General features: G+C 47.1%; 1 protein-coding gene across 1 annotated transcript in view; it reads right to left on the bottom strand.

Annotated features, from left to right (window-relative positions):
* The window catches only part of LOC139274643 (uncharacterized), a 182,689-nt gene extending 170,491 nt beyond the window's left edge, over positions 1 to 12,198 (bottom strand). Inside the window, exons 1-6 of the mRNA XM_070891322.1 lie at positions 12,034 to 12,198; positions 11,080 to 11,310; positions 9,205 to 9,287; positions 8,999 to 9,091; positions 8,486 to 8,531; positions 5,024 to 5,070 (exon numbers count right to left, since the gene is read on the bottom strand). Of these exons, the coding sequence (XP_070747423.1) occupies positions 5,024 to 5,070; positions 8,486 to 8,531; positions 8,999 to 9,091; positions 9,205 to 9,287; positions 11,080 to 11,310; positions 12,034 to 12,198 (665 nt within the window). The remainder of the gene's footprint in view (positions 1 to 5,023; positions 5,071 to 8,485; positions 8,532 to 8,998; positions 9,092 to 9,204; positions 9,288 to 11,079; positions 11,311 to 12,033) is intronic.
* Positions 12,199 to 17,385: the final 5,187 nt, after the last annotated feature.

The raw sequence follows: 17,385 nt of genomic DNA, 5'->3' as shown, positions 1-17,385 counted from the left end.
TATGTCTGCGGCTGCAAGACCTGTGATTACTCAGAGTCCGCCATCGAGGGTGAATGTGAATCCATTAGCACCGTGTTGGCACTGCGGGGGTAATCATCGGGCCCATCAATGTCGATTCAAGCACTACATGTGCAAAGGCTGCGCAACAATGGGGCACCTCCAGCGAATGCGACATACCATGTGGCAGAGGATGATCAATCCGGCGCGGATCACGCAGCACAGGCAACTCAACCCGAGGAAGAAGTGTGTGGGGTACATATCTTCATCACCAAGAGCCCTTCTATAATACTGAAAGTCAAATTAAATGGAGTTCCAATATCCATGGAGTTGGACACGGGTGCAAGTCAGTCAATAATGAGCCAGGAGGCCTTTGAGAAACTGTGGGGCAATAAAACACAAAGGCCCAAACTGAGCCCGATTAATGCAAAGCTACGTACCTACACCAAAGAGCTCATACTAGTCATTGGAAGTGTGGCAGTGAGAGTATCGTATGATGGAGCTGTGCATGACCTATCATTGTGGATTGTTCCAGGCAATGGCCCAACGGTGTTTGGCAGAAGCTGGCTAGAAAAGATTAGATGGAATTGGAACGACCTCAAAGCACTATCTTCAGTGGATGACGCCTCATGTGCTCAAGTGTTGAGCAAGTTTCCCTCGCTAGTCGAACCAGGCATCGGCAACTTCACAGGTGCCAAGGTACAGATCCAGCTAGGCACCGATGCATGGCCCGTCCATCACAAGGCTCGGGCGGTTCCGTATATGATGAGGGAGAAAGTAGAGATCGAACTGGACAGACTCCAACGTGAAGGAATCATATCGCCAGTCGAGTTCAATGAGTGGGCCAGTCCAATTGTTCCGGTGTTGAAAAGCAATGGCGCGGTCAGAATCTGCGGAGATTACAAGGTAACGATTAACCGAGTCTCACTACAGAACCAATACCCGCTGCCCTAGGCAGATGATGTTATATATGTGGACTTGTATTTACTCTGTATAGCAACCAGAGGGCTCATTCCCCGGAGTCTCAAGGGATCCCATAATCTCTTGGGAGCACAGGTATTTAAGAAGGCTTTACAGGTTGGAGAGGCACTCTGGAGACCTGCAATAAAAGACTAAGGTCACACTTTACTTTGAACTCTCAGTGTTCAGTCTGACTCTTTCTCCATACACTACAGATGACCTGTTCGCAACGTTAGCGGGGGAGAAGTCGTTCACCAAGTTGGACCTAACCTCCGCCTACATGACATAGGAGCTGGCTGAATCTTCAAAAAGACATCAACACACACAAAGGGCTGTTTATATACCACAGGTGCCCTTTTGGGATTCGTTCGGCTGCAGCCATTTTCCAGAGAAACATGGAGAGTTTGCTGAAATCTGTTCCGCGCACCGTTATGTTTCAAGACGACATCCTGCTCACTGGTCGTGACACCATCGAACATCTACACAACCTGGAAGAGGTTCTTAGTTGCCTAGACAGAGTGGGACTCAGACTGAAACACTCCAAGTGTGTTTCCCTGGTGCCAAAGATTGGGGAGAAAGATTGCAGCAGACGGCATCAGGCCCACGGACTCAAAGACAGAGGCCATCAAGAATGCACCCAGGCCACAGAATGTGACGGAGCTGCGTTCATTCCTGGGACTCCTCAACTACTTCGGTAACTTTCTACCCAGGTTGAGCACGTTGTTAGAGCCTTTGCACATGTTGCTACGTAAGGATGACGACTGGGTTAGGGGAAAATCTCAAGACACAACCTTTGAGAAGGCCAGGAACCTGCTATGTTCAAAATGAGTTACTTGTACACTATGACCCATGTAAACATTTAGTGCTAGCTTGTGACGCCTCATCATACGGGTTCGGCTGTGTGTTACAGCAAGCCAATGTATCAGGCAACCTCCAACCAGTTGCATACGCGTCTAGAAGTCTGTCTAAGGCTGAGAGAGCCTATAGTATGGTTGAGAAAGAGGCGTTAGCATGTGTATATGGGGTTAAGAAAATGCACCAATACCTACTTGGACTTCAGTTTGAGCTTGAAACTGACCACAAGACGCTCATTTCGCTGTTTTCAGAGAGCAAAGATATAAATACCAATGCTTCGTCCCGCATCCAAAGATGGGCACTAACATTATCCGCTTATGACTATGTTATCCGCCATAGACCAGACACTGAAAACTGTGTCGATGCTCTCAACCGGCTACCATTACCCACCACTGGGGTTGAAATGGCGCAGCACGCAGATTTGCTACTGGTCATGGATGCTTTTGAGAGCGAGGGATCACCCGTCACAGTTCGCCAGATCAGGACCTGGACCAGCCAGGATCCTGTGCTATTAGTAAAGAGTTGCGTCCTAAATGGGAACTGGACGGCCCTTCCCGGGGAAATGCAAGATGAAATTAAACCGTTTCACCGACGTAAAGATGAAATGTCCATCCAGACAGATTGTCTCTTATGGGGTAATCACATGGTTTTGCCAAAAAAAGGCAGGGAAACGTTTATACGCGACCTACAAAGTACCCACCCAGGCATTGTCATGATAAAGGCAATTTCCAGGTCGCATGTTTGATGGCCCAGCATTGACTAGGACTTGGAGTCATGCGTGCATCAGTGCAACACTTGCTAGCAACTGAGCAATGTATCAAGGGAAGCTCCACTGAGTCTGTGGTCATGGCCCTCCAAACCGTGGTCCAGGATCCATGTAGATTTTACCGGCCCCTATCTAGGAAAGATGTTTTAATAGTTGTGACGCTTACTCCAAATGGATTGAATGCGTAATCATGTCATCATTGTCCACAGCCACCATTGAAAGCCTCTGGGCCATGTTCGCCACCCATGGCTTGCCCGACGTTGTGGTCAGCGACAATGGACCATGTTTCACCAGCTCGGGATTCAACGAGTTTATGACCCGCAATGGCATCAAGCATGTCAGGTCTGCTCCTTTTAAGCCTGCGTCTAACAATCAAGCGGAGCAGGCAGTCCAAACAATCAAGCAGAGCATGAAACGCGTGACGGACAGCTCCCTGCAGACCACTTGTCTAGCATCCTGCTCAGTTACCAGATGCGACCCCACTCGCTCACCGGGGTTCCCCCGGCAGACTTATTAATGAAGAGAGCCCGCAAAACCAGGCTCTTCCTAGTCCACCCAGATCTTAATGATCACGTGAAAACCCGGCGACACTGACAGAACATGTACCACAATCGCGTGGCTGTTTCACGTGACAATGTTAATGACCCTGTGTTTATCCTGAATTATGGTTATGATCCCAAGTGGGTTGCTGGCACTGTTTTGGCCAAGGATGGGAATAGGGTGTTTATAATCAAACTGTTAAATGGCCAAACATGCAGAAAACATTTAGATCAGACCAAATTGCAATTTACTGACAACCAGGAATGACTTGAAGATGACATCACCATCACCGATCCACCAACACACACCGAACTAGCAATCGACCTCGCTGTCAATTACGAGGATGAACCCACCGTTCCTGACAGTCCGGTCAGACCAGCCACGATGCAGTGCAGCAATGGTCCGGCCAACTCGCACACAAAAGGGTTTGAACTTAGACGATCAACCATGGAGCGAAAGGATCCGCATCGCCTCAACTTGTAAATAACTTGTACCGAAGGCTTTGGGGGTGGGGGTGCGGGGGAGTGATGTTATGTATGTAACTATGTAATACTTGCCACCAGAGGGCGAGACTGTTGGAGTCCTAATGGTCACCTGCACACACGTGCAGGGCCAGTATAAAAGGTTGGCTGCCATGTTGTTTAAGCACTCTAGAGTTGTAATAAAGAAGACTAAGGTCACACTAAGTTTAGCCCACAGTACTTAGCCTCGTGGAGTTCTTCTATACACAATATCGGGCATACAGACAAGGTGGCCCACCCAACGGAGCTGATCGAGTGTGGTCAGTGCTTTGATGCTGGGGTCGTTGGCCTGATCGAGAACACCGATGTTGGTGCATCTACCCTGCCAGTGGATTTGCAGAATCTTGCGGAGGCAGCGTTGGTGGTATTTCTCCAGTGCTTTGAAGTGTCTACTGTATATAGTCCACGTCTCTGAGCCATATTGGAGGGTGGGTATCACTACTGCCCTGTAGACCATAAGCTTGGTGCCAGATTTGAGGTCCTGGTCTTCAAACACTCTCTTCCTCAGGCGACCGAAGGCTGCATTGGAGACAGTGTTGAACCTCGTCGTCGATGCCTACCCTTGCTGATAGTAGGCTCCCGAGGTATGGAAAATGATCCACGTTGTCCAAGGTCACACCATGGATTTTGATGACCAGGGTCAGTGCTGTGTGATGGGGTCAGGTTGGTGGAAGACCTTTGTCTTACGGATGTTTAGTGTAAGGCCCATGATTTTGTACGCCTTGGTGAAGATGTTGACGATGGCTTGGAATTAGGCCTCTGAATGTGCGCAGACGCATGCGTTGTCCGTGTACTGTAGTTCGGTGACAGAGGATGGGATGACCTTGGATCTAGCCTGGAGGTGATGAAGGTTGAACAGGTTCCCATTGGTTCTATAGTTTAGTTCCACTCTAGCGGGGAGCTTGTTGAGAGTGAGCTGGGGCATTGCAGCGAGGAAGATCGAGAAGAGCGTTGATGCGGTGACGCAGCCCTGCTTGACCGCGGTCCGGATGTGGATTGAGTCTGTGGTGGTTCCATTGGTCAGGATCACGGCTTGCATGGCATCGTGGAGCAGATGGAGGATGGTGACAAAATTTTGGGGGGCAGCCGAAACAGAGGAGGACGCTCCATAGTCCCTCACGGTTGACAGTGTCAAAGGCCTTTGTAAGGTCAAAGAAGGCCATGTAGAAGGATGGCGCTGTTCCCTGCATTTCTCTTGTAGATCAGGACCATAAACACATTTGCTCATAACTATTTCATGATTTTTGAGCTCAGAGAATTGGAAAAACTTTTCACATGCATTACAAATCAAGCAATTTGCACTAAACATCAATACCATTTGAGAGTACCGGAACATTCAGAACCTTGCCCACTTTAATACAACTTTTTAGCACATTATACAAACCTCAAAGTCTCGCCTACAGATGACAGACGTAAAATATTTACACAGCCCTGTAATGAGAAGAGTTTTAAAATTTACAACAACAGAAATGTCAAGATTAGAATATCCAACAACGGGGAAGAATTGCTCTGGCTGCTATCTGCAACAAAATTGTGAATGCATTTAAAAATAACATTAACAACTATGCTACACATGGCAACCAGGCAATTCTTCCCTCATGTGCCGGGAATTTCCTCAGGAGTTCACCCAAATGGCCATCGTAACTTCAACTGAAGATCGGAGAAATCCCGTTTGCATTTATCTGGGGTTTCTGCCAATCCTACTCCAAAATTAAGGCGGACAATGAAGAGAACCCCCGAAGAAATTTTAGGTGATTGTATTACACTTGTACTACAATTGACACAATAACCGTTGCGGTACAAAGGTCAGGAATGCAGAATTTTTTGACGGCGTGTGATTTTTGCAGAGCTATCTGAGCAGCTCTTGCAGTTGTGCTACAATTTTAAATATTGCAGCTCCAGGACCATCAGTGATGTTACCATTAATCAGTGGTGTAAGGAGGAAGAGTGCAGAAAAGGCAATTAGTTCGTACAGCTGCTGCAGTCTTATGACTGTTGCCCAACAGGATCTTACTGCTGCCACACTAACTGCTGCAGGGCTACTTTTTGCCAATGTTCTGCTCTCCTCTCCAGAGAATGATGACCCATACCAGGGCAGGGATTCAAGAGCAATGGCAGTCCTCTGGAACATTAATTTACTGGACTGGCCATGCCTCAATGTATACATGTTTCAAAATAGTGATACTGCGGATTCAATAAAAATGTATAATAATAATAATATTGCATCATGTCCTTATTACACTGTGCTTTTTGAACCAAATCCCACTAGTCTCAATGTAAGATTGGCTCCAAATGTGTGGTACGACAGTACCAATTCCAAGATTTCACAGAGAAGGTGGGGAGAAAAATCACAAATCAGATGTATTTTTTTCTATGAATACAGTCTGTTTCCCAGTCTGTTTGTGAATGTAGATGATGCTTATATAAAAGTCTCAGAGGAAATACATTCCTATTTGAGACATGAGTTAGAGTCACCGCAATGTGTGCTACTGATTCTTTTGCCTTTGTAGAGAGTGCTCATTATGGGCCCAAGTTTCCTCCGCCCCCCCCCCCCAATGTAAAAACGGCGCACCTGATTTTCTGGACTAAAAAGGGCCCAAAAAGTTACCTTCCAATTCTCCCCTCTCCTCAGGACGTCTTTGGCCACGGCATGGCGCAGCACATCCAGTGGGGGGGCAGAGCCAGGTCCTGGCACTGAAAACAGTGTCAGGACCTCTGCACATGCGCGTTAGAGTGAGCGCGCATGTGCAGTAGCTCCTCACAGCCCGAATCTCTGCGACGCTCTGCAGGCTGTGTGGGAGGGGTCCGAAGCACACCGCCCCTAGCCCTGGCCGAATGGGCTCCCTCATCGACGGCCCACTGCGTTTCCTAAGATGAGGATCAAAAGAGGGATGCGAAACAGGTTCAATTGCACCAAATGCAGACTGCCCGTATCCGCACTGCCGTAGCTGTGGAGTTGCATGTTTTGAGCTACCTAGGAATATCCAACATAGCCCTCTGCTCAAGCAGAGCCTGCAAAAGGGCTGACTTTTTGCGTGTCAGATCTGAGCTGCTGACAACCTTCATCAACTAGGATGGCTTTGCCAATGGCAGTCAGGCTCATTGCAGCTCTGATGTACCTCGGCCTAATTCCCAAGCTGCCACGTGGGACAGCTGCAACAAGTCAGTTCACAGAAACGTGAAGTTGGTTACTGGTGTGAATGGGGCTGAAGCGGAGGGTGGCCACCGAGACAAGCAACTTCATCACATCCCCCCTGGAAAGCCAACAGCAGAATAAAAGGACACACCATTTATCTTTTCTCTCTGGCCACTCTTCCCCTCCTTGGTCACCGACAGCTTCGGGACGTGGATCGGTGGAGAGCCGCCAACTCGGCCCGCATCTGGGCAGCCTTTAGTTAGTTTGACAAAGAGTCAGAGAGCCTCGATGTGCTGCAGCAGTAATGAGACTCCCGCCCCTAGCCCTGGCCGAAGGGCTTGCCGGTGCGCTGCAGTCAGCAAGGTAGGACTTTTTATTTTTTAGTAATTGATTTATTTTTCATTTATTATTGATAATGTTGTGAAGATGTTGTGATGAAGATGTTGTGATGATGTTGTGAAGGTGTTTAGTGCTTTTCAGAATCCTCTCACTTCCCTTTCCACCCCCCCATCTCTGGCTACCTGAGCTGATTTCTTAATTCACCGCAAGGTTTTTCTGAGCGGACACAAGTGGCCTCATATGCTGGCCTAAGTTAGTTTGGAGTAACTTTTAGCTGGCTAAACTTGCTTAAATGGGCAAAACAGGCGTATGTGGCTGGTAACACCGCCTTTTGAAAAAAAAAACTTAAAAAAACCTAACTAACTCACTTACACTGGAGCAAATTAAATGGGGAGAATTGCGATTTTTAAGTTACTCCAAAAAAATCTAGTTGCTCCAAAAAAAACGGAGTTTGGGCCCTTTGGCACCAACCTTTGTTTCTTTAGCTTTTTGCTGCTGTTGCTCCTAATGAACCCAGTGCAAATTTGATAACAAATCCAACAGCACTGCACTAACTCGACTCCAACAAAACCCAGTCTGATGCTGGAATGTGCCATTCAGCTCCAGTATAACAGGTTCATGCTGTAATTAGCACTCTCTACAAAAGCAAAGCTAATGACAGAATCGGCGGCAATGACTGGCACAAATTGCTAATCCATTTCACTCATGTCTCCAAAATGAATGGAGTTGACAACTATGACACATTCAAGCTGGTGTATGACTTGATCATGTCATAACGTGCACAGTGAAACCAACTGCCTGTTCAACTTCCTCCCTGCCTCAGGGTGGTAATGTAGTGCATAGATTTAAGTGTGAATGGACAAGTGTGTTCGAAGTTCCTCTAGGAGCTACATGCAAGGGTGCTTTGAGTTTTGGAAACCAGAGAGGCTAGCATGGTGCTGCGTGAGACACTTGTTTAATTACCTTAAATAGGTAATTAAACAAGTGTCTTGCCGGCGCCCATACTATTATTTCAGCATCAGTCAATAAATGTTGCTCTTTTTTTTCCATTTGCAATAATTATGTTTTAATTTTGTGAATATACCTGTTGATTTCTATCCATTGTGTGTGCTCTTCACTGGCAGAGTGCCAAGTATATCTGGAATTTTGTCAATTAAATCAATCAACAGAGAGAAAAAGTGGTAGGCTGAGACACTGAACACCGCCGCTACCAGTGTTGCAAGGTGAAACCAGCTCCTGAGGTGGATCTCCGTGCCACCAGAGGCCCTAGTGGTGCTTTGTTTATCGTGAAAGGCTGCTGCTGCATTCGGGACTGCCTGTCGTGCAGAATATACTCCAAATACATATCACTCTTTCATACAATGACCTCACCTGATCATCTCCATACAGAATCATGCAGTCATCTTCACCTGTGGAACTGGAGAATAAAAGAAATTAAATTAAAGCCATAACATGATAACCTCACGTCACCTTTCCAGATATTTGGACCATTTTGCAACAAAAAAGATCTTTGAATGTTATTCCAGTTCAATAACACTGTCAGCCCAGAGGGCTTCAGCAGCATCTATTTTTTGTTTAAGTGAAAACTCTGTGAAATATTCATGTGTTACATTGCTATGTGTTAATTTTACAAACTCTAATATAGTATTGGCAGCTGAATCGGGGGTGGGGGGGAGGCAGGGGGGCAACTGTGTGTTTGGTTCAGGATGGGTGACCTCGGATGGGCCTATTGCCCTTCCACACTCATATTGATCTTGCAATCTTGTAAAATGTGGAAAGTGACAACTACACCAATTATGTAAACCAGTATATGATTTTAATATTTTTTTAAAGATTCAAACATATCATGCACTAAGGAGTACCTCACCAGTTGGTATTTCTTACCAGTAGTCGAGCTGCAGTGGTCCAGTCTCCAAACCAGTGATCTGACAATATGGCTCAAAGGTAGACATCTCATAAATCTGAATTTCTCGATCTCTGAATTCAAAGAGTTAAAGAAATACAAAAGAGGATTTTGAAATGCCTCAACTTTCTTCACTTAATTCACAATACATGCCATTAAAAATAAATCTGACAGAAAGAACCTTTACCCAGTACTTAGGATGAACTTGTTATACTGAGACATGATGGTGAAGTCAGTTATCCATTTTGGCTTTCGACTAGCAGGCCTCTCCTAAAAAGTAAAACTAGCGGAGTTATCAATCTTGCCAGCTTGTATTGGGCTACTTTTACTTTAATAAACACAATTAAATTGTACACATACGGATAAAGCAATGACATGGCGTGTGACCAGTCATGATTGACTGTCACTTCAACCCAGAGCAAATTACAGAAATTGAGATTTATTCCCAATTTTCTCCTTATTTTTCCCATCCTCCTATCAAAGTGAAGACTTATGATGTGGCACCAACAGATCCTTGGGTATCTCACCAAAATGGCCAAATGACTTCATGTGTGGCTTAGTGCCACATCACACAATGAGTCATCACAGAAGCCTGATGTTTAGCATTTTGACTGAACATTATTTGTCTGGCTCTCTCAACGGACCAGTGAGTTTACTCAGTGAACAACAGAGACACAAAAGCCCCAAGGATCTCAGGTTCGATATACAATAGGAAGGGAAGATAAGCCGAGCTTCTTTGTCCTGTTCTTTGTGCGAATGTGTATGCAAGTCGGGTAGGACTGGGTTCAGTAGTGATGATTCCATCAGTCAAATACCCTGAAAGTCTACAGCCTGTATTTAACTGTCAGCGGGAGACCGCACTGGCGAGTTCATTTCATGTCCACTAATTCCGACGGAAACCGGACGTGCGCACAGTTACAATCGCCCAGGTTACTTACCCGCCCTGGAAACCCTAGGAACAACCGTACGCTCCAGTCCCCACAAAGAGAGCTTAGGCCTTCCCTGCCACAGGCTCACCCCCTTCCCGATCACAAGACCCTGCTGAAACCCTTTCCGGATCCCACAAGGAAAGTTTCGGTGTCCCCTGTCGCAGACTTGCCCCTCCCTTCCCGATCGTGAGACCCTCTGCAAGACCCAGAAGTCAATCTGGCCACGGATCTAGTGTTGGTGGGTGAGCTCTGGGGAAGGTGGGTTTGTGATCGTAGCGGATGGGAGAATGGGGCAGCAGCGGTTCAGATTATTTTTGTGGGTCCTGGAGGAGTGGGGTTTGCACTTGGGACACCCATTCTGTGCAGTGTCAGCTTTGGTTCAGTGGGTAGCACTCTCGCTCCTGAATCAGAAGGTTGTGGGTTCAAGTTCCACTCCAGGGACTTAAGCACAAAAAACCTAAGCTGACATTCCAATGCAGTGCTGAGGGAGCGCTGCACTGTCGGAGGTGCCGTCTTTTGGACAAAATATTAAACCTAGGCCCCGTCTGCTCTCTCAAGTGGATGTAAAAGATCCCAAGAAGAGCAGGGAAGTTATCCCCAGTGTCCTAGCCAATATTTTTCCCTCAATCAACATAACAAAAAAAACAGATTATCTGGTCATTATCACATTGCTGTTTGTGGGAGCAAATTGGCTGCAGCGTTTCCCACATTACCAACAGTAACTACACTCTAAAAGTATTTCACTGGCTGTAAAGCGCTTTGCGCAGTGGTCATGAAAGGCGCTGTATAAATCCAATCTTTCTTTCTTAAACTAACCCCATAACTGTCTTTTGGTCCACACAGTTTAGCAGATGTCAAAAAAGTGCTAAGAAACACTCACCGATACTTGAAAAAAGCCCTCAATATGAATTACAGCTAGAAGTTGCTGGTTACACCCATGGACATCGATAAGAGTACACAGAGTACAACTGAACCGAAATCAGCTCCAAATGCTGCATGTTAGCAACTGCATGCATATTTTAAAAATTCTACTAATGACACACTTGTCAAACAGTTCAATTTGAAGTTCCTTGCATGAATTCAGTGGTTGGGAAATGTTATTTATTCTTGTGCACTATTACAAACATACGTACAAAGAGTCTCCTACTTCGTCTCAGCTGGAGCTGGGCTGACCAGAAGGAAATGGTCCCGTCCTCTCGCATCATGATGAAGGTACCATCAGGTGTGAAGTAAATGCGCAGGATCTGCTCTGCATGAGAAAGCTCTCTGATTGTCGCAGGAAGAGAAAATGAGATATGTTTTGATCGTGTGTAGGACTCATCAATCTCCTTGTACTTTAGTTGCATGTATGTACAGAATTCATCCTGTCAAGGAAATAATTATTTTTAATAGGATAAAGGAATTATTGAAGGACTTGGCAAGGGAGAAACAGATGTGAGTCAGTAAGATAGATCAAAAAGAAAATATGAGATCAGAGAGAGAAAGATTGAGAAATAAATTGGAAAGAAGAGAAATAGATTGGAAAGAAGAAATATCAACAAAACATTGATGAGAGAGAATTAGAATCTGGTTTGATTTCGACACTGTAAATACTGTATTGTATTTTTCACTGGGCATTTATTTTCTGATTATCAGCAACCAACCAGTGAATAAATACTATCTATCAATTCTGTATTTTGTGGGGATTGTGATGAAATCAGCTTAAAAGATCCATGAAATTAAAATTATTTTTTTTTTCTTAGCCAGTGGAATACCATATAGTGCTAGATTCTTCTCCACTTGAAACTGGATGGGCTAGCATGAAAGAATAAAAGAAAATTCATGCAGTGGGCATAGTGACGCCTCACAGCCTGACCTGCCCCACGCTGCCAAGATTGATGCTGGCTGCTCCTTCTCCAACCACTTATTGCAAATGATGGCAGAAGGGCCCCAGCAGATTTTCCTGCCATCTGCTCATACATCCTACGACCGCGATAGGGAAAGTGGCAGTAGACCCTGGCATACACCGGTAGCGGCTTTAAGGTGTACCCATGGACAGAGAGAGCCTTGTGGGGGCCTCCTCTCCCTCCATTCTGTTCCTCCCTTACCTTGCTTTGTAGGCCTCTTCTGGTGCTGCAGCAGTAGTCCCATTGCTGCACCACTGGGCTTTGCAGCTGGCCAATGGCAGTCTCTCTGTTGGCAGCATGGAGCCTGTCGTGTGTGCTTGTGGTGTCAAAGAGGTGGGAGAAAGTCCTGCCTCGCTGATACACCATCACTGGGAAGAGAGTTCCAGTCCATTTTATGCTACCACTGGCACCAGGTACATCAGTAAAAGTAATTAAAATGAAAAAGCAACAACTTTATTTTTAATGTGGCGTCGCTGGCAAGTCCGGCATTTATTGCCCATCCCTAATTGCCCTTGAGAAGGTGATGGTGAGCCACCTTCTTGAACCGCTGCAGTCCATGTGGTGAAGGTATTCCCACAGTGACTTTGTAGCAGTTTATAAGCTCTCTGATGGTTATTGTTATGTATTTAACCCCTTGTAACCTGCATCGCACCTGTCCACCAGAGGCCCTACCTGTTGGAGTCCCAAGGATCCCAGCATCCCTTGGGAGCACAGTATATAAGCAGGCCACCCATGAGATACCTGCACTCTGGAACTACAATAAAGGAGCTAAGGTCACACTTGCTCATTACACACAGTACTCGGTCTGACCATTTATTATGAGTATAACAATTGGCGACGAGGTAACAAACCGCGCGAAAATGCAAAGAAGAGTCGGCATCCTGGAGAAGTTCTCAGAAGGAGACAATTGGGACGCCTTCGTGGAGAGACTCGACTAATACTTCGTAGCCAACGAGCTGGAAGAGGACGAGAACGTGATCAAACGAAGGACGATCCTCCTAACTGTCTGTGAGGCAACAACCTATGGCCTCATGAAGAATCTCCTGGCCCCGGCTAAACCAACAGAGAAATCCTATGAAGAACTGTGTACGCTGGTCCAGGAGCACCTAAATCCTAAGGAAAGTGTTTTGATGGCGAGATATCGGTTTTACACGTGTCAACGATCGGAGGGAAAGGAAGTGGCGAGCTACGTCGCCGAACATAGGCGCCTTGCAGGACATTGTGAGGTTGAGGGATTCCTAGAACAAATGCTCAGAGACTTTTTTGTACTGGGCATCGGACATGAGACAATCCTTCGCAAACTGTTGACTATAGAAACTCCGAATCTGAGTAAAGCCATAATGATAGCCCAGGCATTTATGTCCACCAGCAACAACACCAAGCAGGTTTCGCAGAATAAAGAAGTTTTGGCCAGTACTGTGCATAAAGTAACGTCGGGTTTGAGCAGAAATGTACAGGGCAGAATGTACACGCCAGCTGCTGGCCTCAATTGACCCAGTGTCCGCCATCGTCTGTTAATGCAAGGCAGCTAACACCCTGTTGGTGCTGCAGAGTGATCATCGGCCCCATCAATGCCGCTTTAAGCATTATGCTTGCAATGGCTGCAGAACAATGGGACATCTCCAATGAATGTGCAGGCGAGCTGCAAACCCTGCAAACCACCACGTTGCAGAGGAAGATCTGTCCACAGTGGATCAGACGGAATTGGAAACTCATACAGAGGAGGCAGAGGTGTATGGGGTATACACGTTCACGATAAAATGCCCACCAATAATGTTGAAAGTTGAACTGAGCAATATTCCAGTGTCTATGGAGCTGGACACGGGGGCAATCCAGTCCAAAATGAGTAAAACTGCAATCGACAGGCTGTGGGGGAAGAAGGCACACAGGCCCAAGCTCAGCCCCATTTACACCAAACTAAGGACTTATACAAAGGAATTAATCCCTGTAATTGGCAGTGCAGCAGTCAAAGTCTCCTATGACGGAGCAGTACACGACCTCCCGCTGTGGATTGTGCCAGGGGATGGCCCCATGTTGTTTGGCAGAAGCTGGCTGGGAAAAATCCGCTGGAACTGGGACGACATCCGAGCGCTCTCATCAGTCGACGACACTGCATGTATCCAGGTTCTAAGCAAATTCCCATCGTTGTTTGAGCCAGGCATTGGAAGTTTCTTGGGGGCGAAAGTACAGATCTATTTGGTTCCCGGTACGCAACCCATCCACCACAAGGCTCGGGCAGTACCTTACATGATGCGTGAAAAAGTGGAAATCGAGCTGGACTGGCTGCAACATGAAGGTGTCATCGCGCCAGTGGAATTCAACGACTGGGCCAGTCCGATTGTCCCGGTACTCAAGAAGGACGGTACGGTTAGAATTTGTGCGGAGTATAAAGTAACGATTAACCATTTTTCGCTGCAGGACCAGTACCCGCTACCCAAGGCAGATGACCTATTCATGACCCTGGCTGGAGGGAAGACGTTCATCAAGCTGGACCTGACCTCGGCCTACATGATGCAGAAGCTGGAGAAGTGTTCGAAAGACCTCCCCTGCATCAACACGCGCAAAGGTCTGTTTATTTACAACCGGTGCCCCTTCGGGATTCAGTCGGCTGCAGCGATCTTCCAGTGGAACATGGAAAGCCTGCTAACATCGGTTCCTTGCACAATGGTCTTCCAGGACGACATATTGGTTACAGGTCGGGACACCATGGAGCACTTGAAGAATCTGGAGGAGGTTCTTAGTCGGTTGGATCGTGTGGGGCTCAGGTTGAAACACTCGAAGCGTATTTTCCTGGCACAGGACGTCGAATTCTTAGGAAGGAGAATCGCAGCAGAGGGCATCAGACCCACCGACGCCAAGACGGAGGCCATCAAGAGTGCGCCGCGACGACAGAACGTGACGGAGCTGCGGTCATTCCTGGGACTGCTTAATTACTTTAGTAATTTCCTACCTGGGTTAAGCATCCTGCTAGAACCCCTACATGTGCTATTGTGCAAGGGAGACGACTGGGTATGGGGGAGTTCACAAGAGGCTGCCTTTAAGAAAGCCAGAAATTTACTGTGTTCCAACAAACTGCTTGTTCTGTAAAACCCATGTAAACGACTAGTGTTAGCTTGCGATGCGTCATCATACGGGGTTGGGTGTGCGTTACAACAGGCTAATGAATCGGGAATTTTGCAACCAGTTGCGTATGCATCCAGGAGTTTGTCCAAGGCCAAAAGAGCATACAGCATGATTGAAAAAGAGGCTCTGGCGTGCGTTTACGGGGTAAAAAAAATGCACCAGTACTTGTTTGGCCTCAAGTTCGAGCTTGAAACTGACCAGAAGCCGCTCATGTCGCTATTCGCGGAGAGCAAAGAGATTAATATCAATGCCTCTGCCCGCATCCAAAGATGGGCGCTCATGCTGTCGGCATACAACTATGTAATTCGCCACAGACCGGGCACAGAGAACTGTGCAGATGCTATCAGTCGGCTACCATTGCCCACCACCGGGGTGGAAATGGCACAGCCAGCGGACTTGCTTATTGTCATGGAGGCATTTGAGAACGAGAAATCCCCCGTTACGGCCTGCCAGATCAGGACCTAGACCAGCCAGGATCCTTTACTGTCCCTGGTAGAAAAAACTGTGTCCTCCATGGGAGCTGGTCCAGTGTCCCAGTGGAGATGCAGGAAGCCATTAAGCAATTCCACAGATGCAAAGATGAGCTGTCCCTGCAGGCGGACTGTCTTTTGTGGGGCAATCGTGTGGCCTTGCCCAAGAAAGGCAGAGACACATTTATTTGTGAACGACCCAGGCATCGTGATGATGAAAGCCATAGCCAGATCCCATGTGTGGTGGCCAGGCATCGACTCAGATTTAGAGTCATGTATGCGCCAGTGCAACACTTGCTCTCAGTTGAGCAATGCACCCAGAGAGGCACCGCTAAGTTTATGCTCCTGGCCATCCAAACCGTGGTCGAGGATCCACGTAGACTATATGGGCCCATTCCTAGGCAAAATGTTTTTGATCATCGTGGATGTTTACTCAAAGCGGATTGAATGTGTAATAATGTCTGTAAGCATGTCCATGGTCACTATTGAAAGTCTACGAGTTATGTTTGCCATGCACGGCCTGCCTGATGTCCTATTCAGCGACAACGGGCCGTGCTTCACCAGTGCCGAATTCAATGAGCTCATGACCCGCAACGGGATCAAACATGTCACATCTGCGCCATTCAAGCCCACATCCAACGGCCAGGCAGAATGGGCAGTTCAGACCATCAAGCAAAGCTTGAAGCGCGTGTCGGGAGGCTCCCTGCAGACCCGGTTGTCCCGAGTACTGCTCAGCTACCGCACCAGACACCATTCACTCACATGGATTCCCCCAGCAGAGCTGCTCATGAAAAGGGCACTTAAACCAAGGCTCTCTCTGGTCCACCCTGATCTACATGATCATTTGGAGGACAAGCGGCATCAACAAAGTGTGTACCATGGCCGCACAAACTTGTCACACGATATTGAGGTCAATGATCCTGTGTTTGTACTCAATTATGGACATGGTTCCAAATGGCTCGCTGGCACGGTCACAGCCAAAGAGGGGAGTAGGGTCTTTCAGGTCAAACTGTCCAATGGACAACCGCACAGAAAACACTTGGATCAAATTAAACTGCAGTTCACCAACAGCTACGCATAACCTGAAGAGGACACCACCAACTTTGACCTTCCAACACACACGCAAGTAGCAACTGACATCACAGTTGACCATGAAACAGAAATCATAATCCCCAGCAGCCCGGCAAGGCCGGCTGCCCAACAGCCCAGTGCCGAACTGACCAATCCAACCACCCCAGCATTTGTACCCAGATCGTCTCACCTTGTAAATAAGTGTATTGTTGACTTCACTGGGGAGTGATGTTATGTATTTAACCCCTTGTAACCTGCATCACACCTGTCCACCAGTGGGCCTACCTTTTGGAGTCCCAAGGGATCCCAGCATCCCTTGGGAGCACAGTATATAAGCAGGCCACCCACGAGGTACCTGCACTCTGGAACTACAATAAAGGAGCTAAAGTCACACTTGCTCATTACACACAGTACTCGGTCTGACCAATAATTATGACTATAACAGTTATGTAAGTAAATAGATCCCATGGCACACTGCTTGGACATATAAAACCAAGAAAATCTTAAGAGTTTTCATCCCTGAACTGTGCTAAATTCAGCAATCTCACCCAAGAGTTGAAATGCTCTACAGTCTCCATCACCTGGGCGATAAACTGGCCAGATGGATCGGCCTCCGGTGCAGAACCTGCCCAATGCTCGCTCCACTGAGATCAATAACGGGCAGGTGATCCGCTCCCCAAGCTTACGATCTGGCAGCGAAGATGAAAATAATCCCTCGTGTACCCTGGCTAGGCAGGAAAGGGAAATTGATTGACGATCATGTTCCTCGCTGGTCACAATTCAGTGGCCCTGCCAGACATCCGTGCGTGAGATACTGAGTGAGATCAGAACCAGGCTCAGGTGGAATGCTTCTTATGATTGAATAGACTGCTGACACTGACTGTTGAGA

Source organism: Pristiophorus japonicus, chromosome 10, assembly GCF_044704955.1.
Source record: "Pristiophorus japonicus isolate sPriJap1 chromosome 10, sPriJap1.hap1, whole genome shotgun sequence".
In the NCBI taxonomy this organism is placed as follows: domain Eukaryota; kingdom Metazoa; phylum Chordata; class Chondrichthyes; family Pristiophoridae; genus Pristiophorus; species Pristiophorus japonicus.
This window is presented reverse-complemented; position numbering and strand designations above follow the sequence as displayed.